At 50.2% G+C, this 15,471-nt stretch overlaps 1 protein-coding gene across 4 annotated transcripts; it reads right to left on the reverse strand.

Moving 5' to 3' along the window:
• Window positions 1-1,682: 1,682 nt before the first annotated feature.
• On the reverse strand, window positions 1,683-15,375 carry SLC35E4 (solute carrier family 35 member E4). Of its 4 annotated transcripts, none has more exons than XR_015947392.1 (4): window positions 11,517-13,076; window positions 10,165-10,864; window positions 3,879-6,755; window positions 1,683-3,459 (listed from the first exon to the last, which is right to left on the reverse strand). XR_015947392.1 is itself a non-coding variant. In XM_088659314.1 (4 exons), the coding sequence occupies exons 3-4, from the start codon at window positions 10,802-10,804 to the stop codon at window positions 6,334-6,336; spliced, it is 1,062 nt and encodes a 353-aa protein (XP_088515440.1). In that variant the 5' UTR covers window positions 10,805-10,864; window positions 11,517-11,733; window positions 14,993-15,375; the 3' UTR covers window positions 1,683-6,333. The 4 variants fall into 4 exon arrangements, 3 of the variants coding, with proteins under 3 accessions (XP_088515440.1, XP_088515439.1, XP_060125414.1); XM_088659314.1 differs by adding an exon at window positions 14,993-15,375 and having other exon boundaries at window positions 1,683-6,755; window positions 11,517-11,733; XM_088659313.1 differs by adding an exon at window positions 14,993-15,375 and having other exon boundaries at window positions 1,683-6,755; window positions 11,517-12,083.
• Between the last annotated feature and the right edge of the window lie 96 nt (window positions 15,376-15,471).

Here is a 15,471-nt window from a genome sequence, read left to right on the forward strand (position 1 = left end):
TGTTGTTGTTTGCACAAAACTTTAACATGTACAGTGTCTACAAAGCCTCCCGTTACTCTGTGTGTGGCAGCTTTGGGGATCCCTTGCCCTAAATCCTTTGCCCACTTTCCATTTCCTTTTAGAGCTCCAATGCGCTCAGCTGCTGCGTGCAGGACGGATGTCCACCCCGTGTGACATTGCCTGGCATAAGGATCCTGCCTTTCTGCTACGGTTCTAGCGTTGAAAGGCACAGGAGCCCTGCTGAAGAAAGGTGGTGACAAACCAGGAACAGAATGTTCCCTGTGTAGTGCGGCTCCCGGGAGGGCGAGATCATGCCAAGACGTTAATCTTGTTAATCCAAATTGGGGGGGGGGAGGGCGATAGGCAAGGGAGACTAAGTACCAAGCAATATTATTTCCCCTTCCGTTGCCTTCCTGGGCCCCTTACTGAAGGGTGGAAGCCAGAGTCAACTCAAGATCTGTTTTAAACTGAGATGAAGCAATAGAGCTCCAGGTCTCCCCTACATCGGCTCAAATACATAGCCAGTGTCAACTTATTGATTAATTTTCCTAGTAGGGCTTGTTTCCCATACTATTTGGTACCATTGGTCCACGCTTCCTCCTGACAGGTCTTTCCGGTGTCTGGTTATGGTGCTTCTGGTTGCTGAGAGTAAGTGGGTTATGAGTTTTTTGTGATGCGGGTGGGCATTATTGTCCTGGAAGATGTTTAGCAAGGCCAATTCTGGGGTAAATTCTAATGTTTGTTGGGTTATGTATTTCTCTTATGGTTGTTGTCCAGAATAGTTGGATTTTGGGGCACTCCCACTACATGTGGAAATATGTGCCATGTAAACCAAGAAAACCCATAATAATAATAATAATAATAATAATAATAATAGCCAGTGGACAGCTCCTTACTGCCTCAGGAGCGCAGCAAGAAAACTGGCCAGATCAGCCGAGGGAAATCAGTGGAGAAGGAACAGAGGGCCTAAGATGTGGCTTGATCTTCCGCCTCCATTTATTCCATACATTGGGGGTGGTGGTGAGGAACCTCAGGCCTGGCGGGGAGTCAGTGTGGCCCTCCAGGACTATCTGGCCCTTGGAATGCTCTCCAGGCTACACTCCCTGTCCCCAGGCCCTGTCCTTCACCAGCTTTGTTTCCTACCCGCCATGAGTGTTTTTGCCTGGCTAGAATATGCCCTTGAACTCCGACAGCACCTCCTGCTTGCCTGCATGGTAGATAGAGCTGTGTTTGGGTGTGAGTAGGAACCTGCCTAGTATGTACAAGTCGAAACTAATCATTTGTTTCTCTGCCCATCTTTGCCTCCAGTCCAGCCTATCCCTGGCACCGTTGCCCAGAAGAGAAGGCAGCCCTCAGGCTGAAAAAGGTGCTTCACCCCTGGTGTGGGATGAAAAACCTCCCCTTGAGTTTGCTGCTGGCAAAAGCAGCCCTTTCATGCGACTGGCTGCCATGGCAACCGTCCATGATGGGCAGGAACAGGCATATTCCTGCATCGCCCGCCTTCTCTGGCAAGGGAAGGGCAAAGACCTTGGGGAATTATCCTCCTCCCTGATGTGGAGCTATTTCTTTTCTCGAAACAGCTGCTGGAGGTGGAGGAGTGGGCTCTCCCTCTCCCTCTCGCCCACATCTCTGTTTCCCTCCCTTCCTTGGGTCGTTCAAGGACACAAGCGCAACTGCTCAAGTAAGACAAAAATAGAGCTTTATTTGAAGGGCAAATGAAACCGGAGAGGGCGGCCTGGCCTTCTTTGTGCTCTGGTTACGCCAGAGGTTCCCTCAGTCGCCTCGTTGATCAGATGGCATGACCCGGACGGTTCACGAAAGGAGAACTTGACAACACATCCCTAGCTGGGACGGTTCAGGCTGGGTGTGATACTGCAAGGATCGCACACTACTGGAAGGAAGGATCGGGGATGAGAGCGGCGATGGCATCACCGGACAGGAAACCGGATAGATACAATTCCCCAGAGCTGTTTGTGCAAAAATTACGATGCCTCCACAACGGTGGTGATTTTGTTAACACTCTCCCACCAAGGACCTCAACATGGCATATGCGGTCCTCTGCCTACCCTTTATATGCTCATGACAAAACCCTGTGAGGTAGGCTAAGCTGACAGACACGGTCAGTCGGGATGTAACGATCCTGGCTTTGCAAACCATGGTTTGTGAAACCGAGCCTACGCACTGCTTTCCCTCCCCGGTGGCTTCAAAGAAAGGGACGTAGCTCAGTGGTAGAACATCTGCCTTGCAAGCAGAAGGCCCCGGGTTCAATCCCTGGCATCTCCAGGTAGGGCCGGTGGTGATGTCTCAGATCTGAAACTCTGGAGAGTCGCCGATAGCCTATGTAGGCAATTCTGAGCTCTGATTCTGTGTGAGGCAGCTTCCTATGTTAATACTGGTGAACCAAACCACGGTTTCCCATTACACACGAAACTGTGGCTTTCTGTTACTAGCCAGAATCCCAAAAACCATGGGGTATGAAGCCAGGATAGTTATGTCCGAAGAGTGACTGGCCTAAAGTCACCCATCGGGCTTCATGGCTGAGTGAGGACAGTAACTCAAATTTCCCTGGGTCCCGATTAGACACTTTTCACAACTACACCACTCCGGTTGTCACAAAATACCTTGTGCTTTATGGACAACTCAGGCGGCGGTTAACAATGACACAGGGCCTACCCCCCACCATAGAAATCTGGTTTTATGAAACAAATGGTATCGTGGGGAGACTTCTGCCCTTCTATCAATCCATAAACAGGAGGCCAGAAGAGACCAGAAGCCCAAGAACTCTCAGTACTGAAGTCCTCAACAGTGGTGGGTTTTTTCTACCTTCCCCTGTATACTGCCTCCGACAGAGGACAGACACTAGGGGTGGCTGTTCTAGCCGATGTCTTTTGGGTACCAGTGGGACAGACAGACCCGATCCACCAGCACTTTCAAACACTTTTACTCAGCCCTATATGAACGTATCCAGAGGAATCGTCATATTGACTTTTCCTCATGTCAATGGGCAAAAGTGGTGCCTTGCGAAATTTTATCTCAGGCACAAAGTGGCTAGGGCTGAACCTAATTCGACCCTCCCCCCTCCCCCAAAAGACACACACATATTATAATAAAAAAAAGTTGAATAATTTACACACTGGCAAAAACATTTGGCCACTCACACCCAGCACTGCTGGGTGCTCACGGCTAGCCTTCTAGTGGCAATCATATAAATCTGCTAACAGTTTTTTCCTGCTGCACCAAATTGATTCTGGCAGGCTATGTGGGGGTCAGTTCAGCCTTTATGTTTCCCCTTACACTTGAATAGGGAAACGCCTGTATCCACAGCCTTTTCACCAGGCACAAATGTGTTGGCTCTGCCCGTGATATCCGGAACCCAACCTTCTCCCAAAATGGTGTCCTCTTAGATGTTTTGACTACGGCTCCCAGCATCCCCCAGCCAAAATGGCTGTACAGTGGTACCTCGGTTTATGAACACAATTGGTTCCGGAAGTCTGTTCATAAACTGAAGCGTTCATAAACTGAAGTGAACTTTCCCATTGAAAGTAATGGAAAGTGAATTAATCCGTTCCAGATGGTCCGTGGAGTAAGCGTTCATAAACTGAAGCAAACTTTCCCATTGAAAGTAATGGAAAGTGGATTAATCCGTTCCAGACGGGTCCGCGGAGTACTTAAACTGAAGCGTTCATAAACTGAAGCATGGGTGTAATTGGTTCCGGAAGTCTGTTCATAAACTGAAGCGTTCATAAACTGAAGCAAACTTTCCCATTGAAAGTAATGGAAAATGAATTAATCCGTTCCAGATGGGTCCGTGGCGTTCATAAACCGAAAATTCATAAACCGAGGTGTTCATAAACCGAGGTTCCACTGTACAGTGGTACCTTGACTTACGAATAACTCTACTTACGAATGTTTCTACTTACAAACGGAGCTCCGTCCGCCATCTCGGATGCGGTTTAGATAGGATTTTTTCGACTTACGGATTTTTTTCTCCCAATGCATTCCTATGGGATTCGACTTACAATTTTTTTCGACTTACGAATGTGCGTTCGGAACGCATTAAATTCGTAAGCCGAGGTACCACTGTAGTTGTAGTTCAAAACAGCTGTGCTGGTAGGGTCTGGTGGAAATGGAAGAACAAAACATCTGGAGAGCGCCAGGTCGGAGAAGCCTGACCCCCCCCCCACACTGATTATCGAACCCCCTTTGCTATAAATGACAGCAAGCTGACATTGGCGCATGTTGCAGACATTACGGATATGTACATTATCCTCCGCTTGGAGAGAATGCAAAACAGGACAGCCAGTGTCGTAAGGGGGAAATGACAACCCACTTCTATAGGAGTGGCTGAAAGCCAATCAACACTTGCAGGTGAATCACATGGCACATGAGTTCCACATTGAACCGCAGGAACGAACACCAAAGTATGCAGAGTGAACACTTCCCTGCGTGTAGAAAGCTAGCCTCCCAGGGAGTTTGGGTGGGCTAGAACTCTCACCCCCTCACATGCTAGACTTCCACGTGCAAGCAGAAATTGGTCCAAGAGAATTCTGTGCCATGTGATTTGATCCGCTTTTGACTCCTTCAAAGCGGGGTGCATCCCCACCCCACAATAAGAAGTAAACAAATACAAACGTGTCCAAAAGCATTCCACCCTGTGGAGGGTAATACTGACCATTTTCACCCACTACCAGTGGGCTTTTAATGGGTGCCCATTCATCAGAGGATTTCAGTGAATCTGGTGGGCAGGTGGAGAATGCCCTTTGAATATATTCACACAAGCCAAACAGTAAAGATTTTCTTCATCCACCGAAAGCAAATAAGCACCCTAAGGTAGGAGTTCCTAGTCCAGGAACGGGGGGACTTTTATAGTCCTCCAGATGCTGGGACTACAATTCCCATCATCCCTAACCACTGACAAGGATGGCTGGGGCTGATGGGAGCTGTAGTCCAACAGAAACTGGAGGGCTGCAGATCTCCTCATCCTTGATGTAGCCCAGTGAAGATAAGGAAATACTAATGGGTGTCTACTCATAAGCAAATGTGCATGCGCTCTCTCTCTCACACACCCTTAATCCATTAGCAGGCAGCATAGAAATAAAACATCCATCCATAAAAATTGCACTATACGCCACCCCACCAGATGGCAGTAGAGAACGGAAATAGACATAGACACACACACACACACACACACGCACGCACATGGATGCCCCTGAACACCCCACTTTTCATCTCCATGTTCCTCCTCTATGGGAGCTCCTCCCCCCAGCTCATTCAATACTTTAGTACCAAGTGGGGAGCCCTGCCCAAGGAAAGGGGGAACTCTGTGCCACCTCCCTCTGCGGGCATCAATCCCACATCAATCCCTCGGAGGGGTTGTGAAGGAACTGGCATGAGAATTAGCATGGCTGCAAAGTGGCTTGCGGAGATCAGAGGTGCACTTCGGCACACGTTCAAGTCTCAACATTTTTTAAAAAAGGAGGAAACACTTGGTTCCCCCCAATTTTTAGCCCTATGAGAAGTAGCGGCTGGTGCCAGGGAGCTCTTCTACTGAGGCAGCTCCGCTCTTCCCTTCTCTCTTCCCCAGAGTCTGCATGTTTGAATTATCTGCCTCGGAGGAGCTGGGGAGCCTACCTGCCTGTAGAATTCTAGCACATCAGGGAGAAAACAAGAACAGAATCCTCTCTCCCCAAGGTGCTAGCTTTCTAGGGGCAGGGATTTTTAAAATATTTTTTTAAAAAAAGATTCGATGTAGGTGAGAATTCAGATACGCAGCAGAATCCGCTCCCCGCACCCCCTTCCGTCAAATCCTTCGGTGGGGAGAGGTGCCATCTCCTGGCTTCCTCTAAAAATCAACTGCTGTATCTCTTGCCCAGTGAGTAAAATGCCTGGGGGGTCAGATGGGGCTGAGTTATTTGGGGGAGGATAAGCCTTCCCACAATTCTTGCATCTGAGCGCCCACTGCCCCCTCCCCTGCAACGTAGAGGCGTGCTATGATCCATCAGAGAGAAGTGGCACTCCCTCCTACAGCGGCAGTAGTGGCTGGCACCCATTGGGATTGGCAGGACAGAAAGCAGGGAGCCCAGCAGTAGGTGGCGCCAGAGAGGCCACGGCAGGCCGAGTCAACTCATTCTTCCCCGTCCTCCTCCCGGCTGAGCAACACTCAGACCGGGGAGCAGGAAGCCGGCAGCCAGTGCCAACCCTCCTGGACCAGATGGGGGCTGGACGAGAGCAGGCTGAGGTTGGCGGAGCAGACCCCACCCCACCCCACCCCATTGGCCCTACGGCTCCTGTGCTTGGCAGTCACAGCTCCAATCACGTCCTCCCTCTCTCTGCTTACTCCTCTTTGCCCCGCCCACCCCTCGAGCGCCAGCGGGAGGCGATGCAGTCACAGTGATGGTACATGAAGACCCCGAAGAGGGTGAGGGTGATCCCCGCGTAGCTGAGCAGCGTCAGGCGGCTGCCAAAGAGGAAGTGGGAGAGCAGGAGGTTGCCCACAACGTTGAAGTTCCCCAAGACGTGGATGGTGAGGGCCGACGTCAGCGAGATGACGTAGAAGCTGGACAGGTTGTACACCACCGAGCCCAGGCAGCTGAGCAGGACACAGGCCCAGAGATCCCCTCCGTAGGCCAGGGTGCCGTCCCAGGCGGGCCCCACCTCCAGGACCAGAGCGGCCGCAAAGAGGATGTAGAAGCTGGGCAGCGAGGTGAGGCAGAGCAAGGTCAAGGAGTCCAGGCGCTCCTCCTGCAGGAAGGTACCTGGGTGAGAGGTATAACAAATCGTCATCATCATCATCATCTGGCTGGGTTTCCCCAGCCACTCTGGGCGGCTCCCAACAGAATATTAAAACCCCGATAAAACATCAAACATTAAAAAACGTCCCTAAACAGGGCTGCCTTCAGATGTCTTCTAAAAGTCAGATAGTTCTTTATCTCCTTGATATCTGATGGGAGGGCGTTCCACAGGGAGGGAGCCACTACCAAGAAGGCCCTCTGCCTGGTTCCCTGTAACCTCACTTCTCGCAGGGAGGGAACCGCCAGAAGGCCCTCGGAGCTGGACACCAAATTCAGAGAGGGGAAGGCTAGCCAGCCCTGAGGAGGGAAAGAAAAGCACAGAAGGAGGCAGGAGAGAACTTCCCAGAGGCATGGCCACTCCTCGACATGGCATGGGTTTCTCCAACGTGGCACCCTGCCATTGTTTTGGACTACAACTCCCATCAGCCAGGACGGCCAAGCAACCCATCAGTCCCAGCTTCATACAACTGTTTTTAGATATGTTGTAAGTCAGGACCCAGGTGGTGCTGTGGTTAAACCACTGAGCCTAGGGCTTGCCGATCAGAAGGTCGGCAGTTCGAATCCCTGTGACAGAGTGAGCTCCCGTTGCTTGGTCCCAGCTCCTGCCAACCTAGCAGTTCGAAAGCACGTCAAAGTGCAAGTAGATAAATAGGAACCGCTACAGCGGGAAGGTAAACGGTGTTTCCGTGTGCTCCTCTGGTTCGCCAGAAGCGGCTTTGTCATGCTGGCCACATGACCCGGAAGCTGTACGCCGGCTCCCTCGGCCAATAATGCGAGATGAGCGCACAACCCCAGAGTCGGTCACGACTGGACCTAATGGTCAGGGGTCCCTTTACCTTTTAAGCTGCTCAGAGTGACTGGGGCAACCCAGCCAGACGGGCGGGGTATAAGTAATAAAATTATAATTAATTTATTATTATTATTATTTCAGATTTTGGGGGAGGAAGCCTCATGCATAGAAATGCTCCCTCACAGGTAGGAAACTCCCCGCACTTAGAAAACCAGCAGGTCAAGGAGGAGGCTCACTGCTTATGTGCAGTGAATCCTTTTGTACAGAGCAGCATTCGACCCTGGGAGTCCCAAACCCACAATTTGAAGCAGTACAGCCCTAACACAGGTTTACCACCTCACTGAGAACTAGGCCCTTGAGTCCTGACCTTTTCCAAACTGTATATGTGGGTGTTGTTGTTGTAGTAGTAAAAAGATGTGTTTTTGAAATAAAAATAAATCTATCATAAAGCCCCCAGTGGCCTCTCCTCCAAAAGTAAACAGCCACTTACATTTCTCTGAGCATCAAATGACCAAGCAAGAATGAGGAAGTACATGTTAAATTTGCACAACCCTGCATTAGAGACAAAGTCCAGCCTAGATATGATGTTTTAGGCATTAGCCTTTTCCAAGTTGATGCCCCCCCAAGTGTTTTGGACTATAGCTCCCATCAGTCGTTGCCAGCATGCCAGTTTTGACTGACAGCTCCCATCAGCCCTGGCCTGGGACTAATGGGAATTGTAGTCCCAAATGCCTGCCAGGCAGCAGCTGGAGAAATGCATAGAGCAGAGATGGCCAAACTTGAGTCTCCAGCTGTTTGGGGATTACAACTCCCATCATCCCTAGCTAACAGGACCAGTGGTCAGGGATGATGGGAACTGTAGTCCCAAAACAGCTGGAGGGCCAAGTTTGGCCATCACTGGCATAGAGGTTCACTGGTGTAGGGTCACATTCACACCATCCATTTAAAGCACTATGATCCCACCTTAGACATGGAATTGTAGTTTGTTAAGGGTGCTGAGAGTTGTTAGGAGAAACGCCCCCTCCCCTAAAATGCTCTAACAATCAATCTCACTTCCTAGGAAACTGTGGGAGCTCCAGCTCTGAAAAGGGAATAGGTATCTTCTAACAAGCTCTCGGGAGTCTTTAACAAACTACAACGCACAGAATTCTTGGGGGAAAGCCTTGACGGTTTAAAGTGGGATTTGTGGTGCTTTGAATAGATGACATGAATCTGACCTAGCTCCACCATTAGAAGGTTCAGAAGGCTGTATGTTTAAGTTACACACAAACTGGAACGAGCTATCCCATTTCCAAGACAACAGCCCAGCGAAGGATAAAGCGTTCCCTTCTGAAAACCTCCCTGCAACGATTTAGCATCCCAAAACAAAACATGCCTTCTGCCCTGCTCAGCGTTTTAAGTTTCAGCACACAAACGAAACGAACGATTCCAGGTTCGAATCTGGCTCTGGTTTCAACGCAATTAGAATTCTGGGAAGGGCTGGGCTCTGCTTAATGCAAAACAAGAGACGTTTTGCAGATGTGGTCGATTGGCATAATTCCTCCATTATATATTCCCAGGAAGAACTAAAACAGGACAATCATATTCTTCAAGCACATGTCTGCAGCCATAAGGACGGTAGTCTGCAGCCATAAGGACGGTAGTAGTAGTAGTAGTAGTAGTAGTAATAATAATAATAATAATAATAATAATAATAATAATAATAATACCCCACCCATCTGGCTGGGTTTCCCCAGCCACTCAGGGCAGCTCCAAACAGAATATTAAAAACATGATGAAACATCAAACATTAAAAACTTCCCTAAACAGGGCTGCCTTCAGATGTCTTCTAAAAGTCAGGTAGTTGTTTATTTCCTTGACATATTATGGGAGGGCGTTCCACAGGGTGGGCGCCACTACCAAGAAGGCCCTCTGCCTGGTTCCCTGTAACCTCACTTCTCGCAGGGAGGGAACCACCAAAAGGCCATGGAGCTGGACCTCAGTGCCAGGGCTGAACAATGGGGATGGAGACGTTCCTTCAGGTATACTGGGCCGATGCCATTTATGGCTTTAAAGGTCATCACCAACACTTTGAACTGTGCTCGGAAACGTACTGGGAGCCAATGCAGATCTCACAGGACCGGTGTTACATGGTCCCGGCGGCCACTCTCAGTCACCACTCTAGCTGCCGCATTCTGGATTAATTGCAGTTTCCGGGTCACCTTCAAAGGTAGTCCCACGTAGAGCGCATATGCAGTAGTCCAAGCGGGAGATAACTAGAGCATGCACCACTCTGGTGAGACAGTCCGCAGGCAGGTAGGGTCTCAGCCTGCGTACCAGATGGAGCTGGTAGACAGCTGCCCTGGACACAGAATTGACCTGAGCCTCCATGGACAGCTGTGAGTCCAAAATGACTCGCAGACTAGAAACTCACTTTAAAAAGGACCATCAAGAAGGGCCAATGTTCCACACAGGCCACCCTCCCCATAGCTGCCAAGTTATCCCTTTTTTAAAGGGATTTTCCCTTATGCTGAATAGGCTTCCTCGCGAGAAAAGGGAAAACTTGGCAGCTATGACCCTCCCGCAGCCATGCAAGACACTCACTTTGCTGTATGGACTTCAGCCCGCGGAGGAAAGTGGCGGCAAACAGGAAGCAGCAGCCGGCTTGGTCGAAATGCACCTCCCCAACGATGCTCAAGGAAGCCCCCAAGCAGATGGGCCCCATGGCCACGTACTGCAGGGGGTGGTGGTGTTTCCCAAGCAGCACCTTGGAGAGCGTCAGGGTGAAGAACGGCGTTGTAGTGTAAACCATCTGGGCAAAGTCCAGCTGCACGTAGTTCAGCCCCAGGTTCCCAAAGGCCACACTGGCGCAGAAAGTCAGGCTCAGCAGGAAAAGCCTGCCCTTGGCTCCAGGGCACGGGGCGGGGTACCCGGCGCTGCCGGCCCACAGCTTCGCCAAAGGGTTGCCCACCACCACGGCCGTCAGCATGTGCAGGGAGGAGAGCAAGACCGGGTAGCGGAAGTTGTGGACGGCAAAGATCCACTTGTTGAGGCTGGACATGGTGGTCCCCGTCACCAGCCAGACGAACACCGTGAAGACAAGGGGCAGAGCGTGCCGGGGCGGTTCGGGGGCCCTTTGCCCCCCACGCAGCAGCGGATCTGGCTCCCAGGGAGACAGGGGCCGTGCCCCATTGTCAGAGTTCATTTCTGCTTCATTTCTTCTCCCCGGAGAGGGTGGGCACATCGGGGGCGGCAGCCTGACATCGGCACAAGGGACAGAGTCCCTGCACAGACAGCTGTGAGCCTAGAGACAAAATGTTATCCTGAAACAGTCATCCAACTAACCCAGGTGTCAATCTTATACGGCTTAGGCCCAGGCTAGCTGAAGGACCATATTCTCCCATATGAACTTGCCCAGGCTCTGAGATCTTTGGGGGAAAGCCCTTCTCTCGGTCCCGCCACCCACACAGGAATGCTTGGTAGGGACACGGGACAGGGCCTTCTTAGTGGCTGCTCCCAGACTTTGGAGCTCCTTCCCTGGGGAGGCCAGACTGGCTCCCTCCTTGCTGTCCGTCCAATGGCAGGCAAAGACTTTGATTCCAACAGGCCTTTTGGAAAATGACTTCTTTTAAGGCGCTATTTTTACTATCAGCATTTTAAAGGATTTGTTTTCATTCTGTTAAGAGTTCAATTCCTTTTTAACAATTACCCGTTACCCGTTTTTAAGCTTTTTGCATTGTATCGGTGTTGTTCTAATTTGTGAAAGCTGCCTTCAGTCCCAGTCTGGGGGAAAGCTGGCATATAAATAAATAAATGAATGAATGAATAAATAAATAATATTGCATGAGCTCACTGTCTCCTGGGCTGGTTTTAGTGCCCACACAAAGTTTGCCATGTGCTGCTCAGCTATTTTCCCCTTCCTGTCTCCTCTCCAGAAGTCACTCCCAGTGACTCACCAGTATCCTATTTCCAGTCCCAGCCGGGGAGCGAGCAAGGATCCCTCTGGCTTCCTCAGGGGGAATCTGGAAGAGACAGAGGAGAAACGCCCTGGGTGTGCCTTGACGTTGGAGAATCACCTTCGGCTGCGACCTCCAGCCCCTGCGATGTCCGGCACCTTGTCAGCTCCGGCGGGACAGGAATCCGGCGGCTTCTAGACCCTCGGCGAGCCTCATTCTGTAGGACGACACACAACAGATTAGATCCCTGGAGTCTCACTTGAACCGTGCTGCGGAGGTCTGCCGCCTACGGAGAGAGATGCTGTCCCAGTCGGCGAGAGGCTGAGCCGCTTCTGCTGCCAGCTAGCCTTGTGCAAGGATGCCGGGCAGGCGGAGAGGAAGAAGGCAGTGGAAAGTGTGATGGGCTGCCTGGGAGGTTGGCAGCGAAGCTCCTCCCTCTCGTATCCTGGGACTGCAGCAGCAGCAACAACAACAATGGGTCATGTGTCTGCGTCCTTAAAGTGATCAAGGCCAGGCAGCCCAAGCGGTTTGTGGGCCCGCCCAGGCCGACTCATCTGTGGTTTGTCCCTGTGGGAGGAAAAAGATCGTACAGACTGTCGGAAAGAAAGAGCAGTCGGGAGAGCATCCTAAACAAAAAACCCAGTCACCATGGAGACACAGCAATGGGGAGAGAGAGACTGTGCCACGCTATGCCTTTAATGTTACGAGAGACATTGCACATATTTTTGTAAATCAAGAATATCTGAAGAAGTGTGCATGCACACGAAAGCTCATACCAAAATAAAAACTTAGTTGGTCTTTAAGGTGCTACTGAAGGATTTTTTTCTATTTTGCTTAGTTTAAAAAACACACACACATGGCTTCCACCCCACTCAAGGATCCTGGGAGCGGTTGTTCCCGCCGAACTACAATTCCCAGCACCCAGAACAAACTACAGTTCCCGTGATTCTTAGAAGGGGGAACTACGGGCTTTCAATATGTGTCCAAAAGTGCTTTCAAAATGGTGATGGAAGCTGCTGCAGCCATTTAAAGCACGCATTCATTGATTTCTTTATCGGTGCTATTAATAAATTTATTACTCGTCGTTTGGCAGGAAGCTCCAGGGTGAGTTACGACGATTTAAAATTAAGACTAAAAAAGAGGAGATATAGTACAAAAAAGTGAATAAGGAGTGGGCTATCTTTAAGGAATACATCAAAATCTATGTGGAAAAAGTAGAACTTTTGACAGATATTGAGTGAATCCAGAAAATGATTAGAGTGAAAGGAGAGTAAAGTTAAGATAGAAGAGATTTAAGAAATAACGAAATGTGTTTAAGCTAATTGGAAAAATAAAGTAGCGTAACAAGAACGGCTGGAAGTCAAGTCACTCGGTGGGTGTCTGTGTGGGGTAGGTGTGTAGGTATGTTGATATGTATAGTATAGGTAGGTATTATATAATACAGGTACGTTTTGTGCTATGAAAATAATGTAGTGTGTTGTGTATACATGTATTGTGTAAATGTATGTGTTTTATATTAAAATAAAATAATAATAAAAATTAAATTAAATTAAGAATTTAAAAAACCTAGATTGCAGTCACGGGAATAGGGTGGGCCTTGAAAACACACACATTTCAGGTGTCAAAGGGTGGGGTGAAGAGGTGCGTATTCAGCATTCTCTGAGAGCCATATATTGAAGGTGTCAGGCGCACCTCTGTGGAGAGTTTCTCAATTTCATAGAATCATAGAGTTGGAAGAGACCACAAGGGCCCTCCAGTCCAACCCCCTGCCAAGCAGGAAACACCATCAAAGCATTCTTGACATATGCCTGTCAAGCCTCTGCTTAAAGACCTGCAAAGAAGGAGACTCCACCACACTCCTTGGTAGCAAATTCCACTGCCGAACAGCTCTTACTGTCAGGAAGTTCTTCCTAATGTTTAGGTGGAAACTTCTTTCTTGTAGCTTGCTCCGTGTCCGCTTCTCTAGAGCAGCAGAAAACAATCTTTCTCCCTCCTCCATATGACATCCTTTCATATATTTGAACATGGCTATCATATCACCCCTTAACCTTCTCTTCTCCAGGCTAAACATACCCAGCTCCCTAAGCCGTTCCTCATAAGGCATCGTTTCCAGGCCTTTGAACATTTTGGTTGCCCTCTTCTGGACACGTTCCAGCTTGTCAGTATCCTTCTTGAATTGTGGTGCCCAGAACTGGACACAGTACTCCAGGTGAGGTCTGACCAGAGCAGAATACAGTGCTACTATTACTTCCCTTGATTCTAGAAAGATGCTATACTCCTATTGATGCAGCCCAGAATTGCATTGGGGTTTTTTTAGCTGCTGCATCATTTAGGGGCTGCCACTGAGAAGGCCCCATCCTGGCCCGTCACCCCCACCAAGCTTGGCTGTGAAACTACCAAAATTACAATCAATATACATTTAAAGCATGTGGCTTTCACCCAAGGGATCCTGGGAATGGTAGTTCCCCCCCCCAGAACTTTAATTCCCAGCACCCAGAACAAACTACAGTTCCCCAGGATTCTTTGGCAGGAAGTCACGGGCTTTAGGCATGTGTTAAATGTAGTACTTTAATATATGGGGTGGAAATGCCCTAAGGTGGTGATATAAGCCGCTTCAAAGCAGCGGTGTTTGCTGGGGCATCAAGGGAACTGTAGTCTCTGGCTCTGCACTCACCATGCATTTAAGGCACATTTAAACCACCCACAAACCCCAAGAAACCTGGAAATAAAACAGCTGGAAATAAAATAGCAGGTTTAGGAAGAAGGTTCAAATACTAAGCAAGTGGGGACCTGAGTGAGAAAAGCAACAACTGACACATATTATTAATAATAATAATTAAATTTTGTATACTGTCCCTCCTCCATAGGCTGACCTTTTGCCTGGCTTCTCAACCGCTATCAACACCACAAGGCAAAAACTCCTCCGCTCACCCCTGGGTGAATTGCACACAAAGATTAATACCTGGAGCCCAAGTTGCACAGAATCAAACTAATTAGGAGTCAGGAATCACAGATTCTGTAGTTCTGGTAGCAAAAGGGGGGAAGGCCACACAGCTCAATGGAAGAGCATGTGCCTTGCATGCAGGAGATCCGGGTTCAAATCCCTTGGCAGCATCTCAAGCTAAGGCTGGGGGGGGGGGAAGGCTCCCTGCCTGGATCCCTGGAAAGAGGCTGCTGCTGCCAGTCAGTGCAGACAGCACTGAGCTGTGTGGACCCGTAGGCCTGGCTCAGAATAAGGCAGAGTCCTATGTTTACTCAGAAGCAAGTCCCACTTAACCCTTGCGCTTTCGATGGCTCCTGGCATCCACCAACCCCGTCCAGGGAGACCCGCACACGCGTCTCCCTGGGTTAGGAACCGCGTCACGTCTGAACCGAGCACCCTCGCCTCTCCGCAGGCCCGGGAAGCAACTATACCGGCCAGAGGAGGGAGATATGGGTGGAGGGGAAGAGTGCGGCGTCCTGAAGGTGACTCTTACCTTCAGGTAAGGCGGGGCGAGGCGCAGCTCCATCGCAGCCAGCCGGGGGGGGGGGCACCGGCTGGGTCCCCAAGGGATCGCTCTTCCGAGAAGGCGAGGCAGAGCCGGGGCGAGCCTGTGGCTGGGACCACGCACAGATCCCCGGGGCTTAGCATCCGAAATCGGGTCCTTCCTTGCCCTTGGGTGTCATTTCCCACGCTCCCTTTCCAGGCGATGATGCGCTCCTCCTCCTCCGGTATCCTTGCAATAACCCCTCGGAGGCGGCAGATCGAGGGGAGAAAGGAAAGCGATGGAGGAGAGAAAAAGGAGAAGGGGGGGGGGTCGCAATCGCTTTGCAGGGTTTCTTTTCCGCCCCCTAGCAAAGCGAACGGGAGCCTGCCGGCCAAAGCCGTCTCGCCGGCGCCGCCTCCCGGCTGCAGGTGGGTGGTGCCAGTCTGGCTTACGCGCACCGAAGGAGGAGGAGGAGGAGGAGGACGGAG

The sequence above is a fragment of the Zootoca vivipara genome, chromosome 16 (assembly GCF_965207765.1).
Source record: "Zootoca vivipara chromosome 16, rZooViv2.hap1.1, whole genome shotgun sequence".
NCBI lineage: Eukaryota > Metazoa > Chordata > Lepidosauria > Squamata > Lacertidae > Zootoca > Zootoca vivipara.

Bases quoted from the DNA above. Each gene is read 5' to 3' on its own strand.
- SLC35E4 (XM_088659314.1), bottom strand. From the start codon at position 10,804: ATGTGCCCACCCTCTCCGGGGAGAAGAAATGAAGCAGAAATGAACTCT. The intron at 6,756-10,164 runs GTGAGTGTCTTG...CCTCTCACCCAG, and splicing joins GCTGAAGTCCATACAGCAAA to GTACCTTCCTGCAGGAGGAG.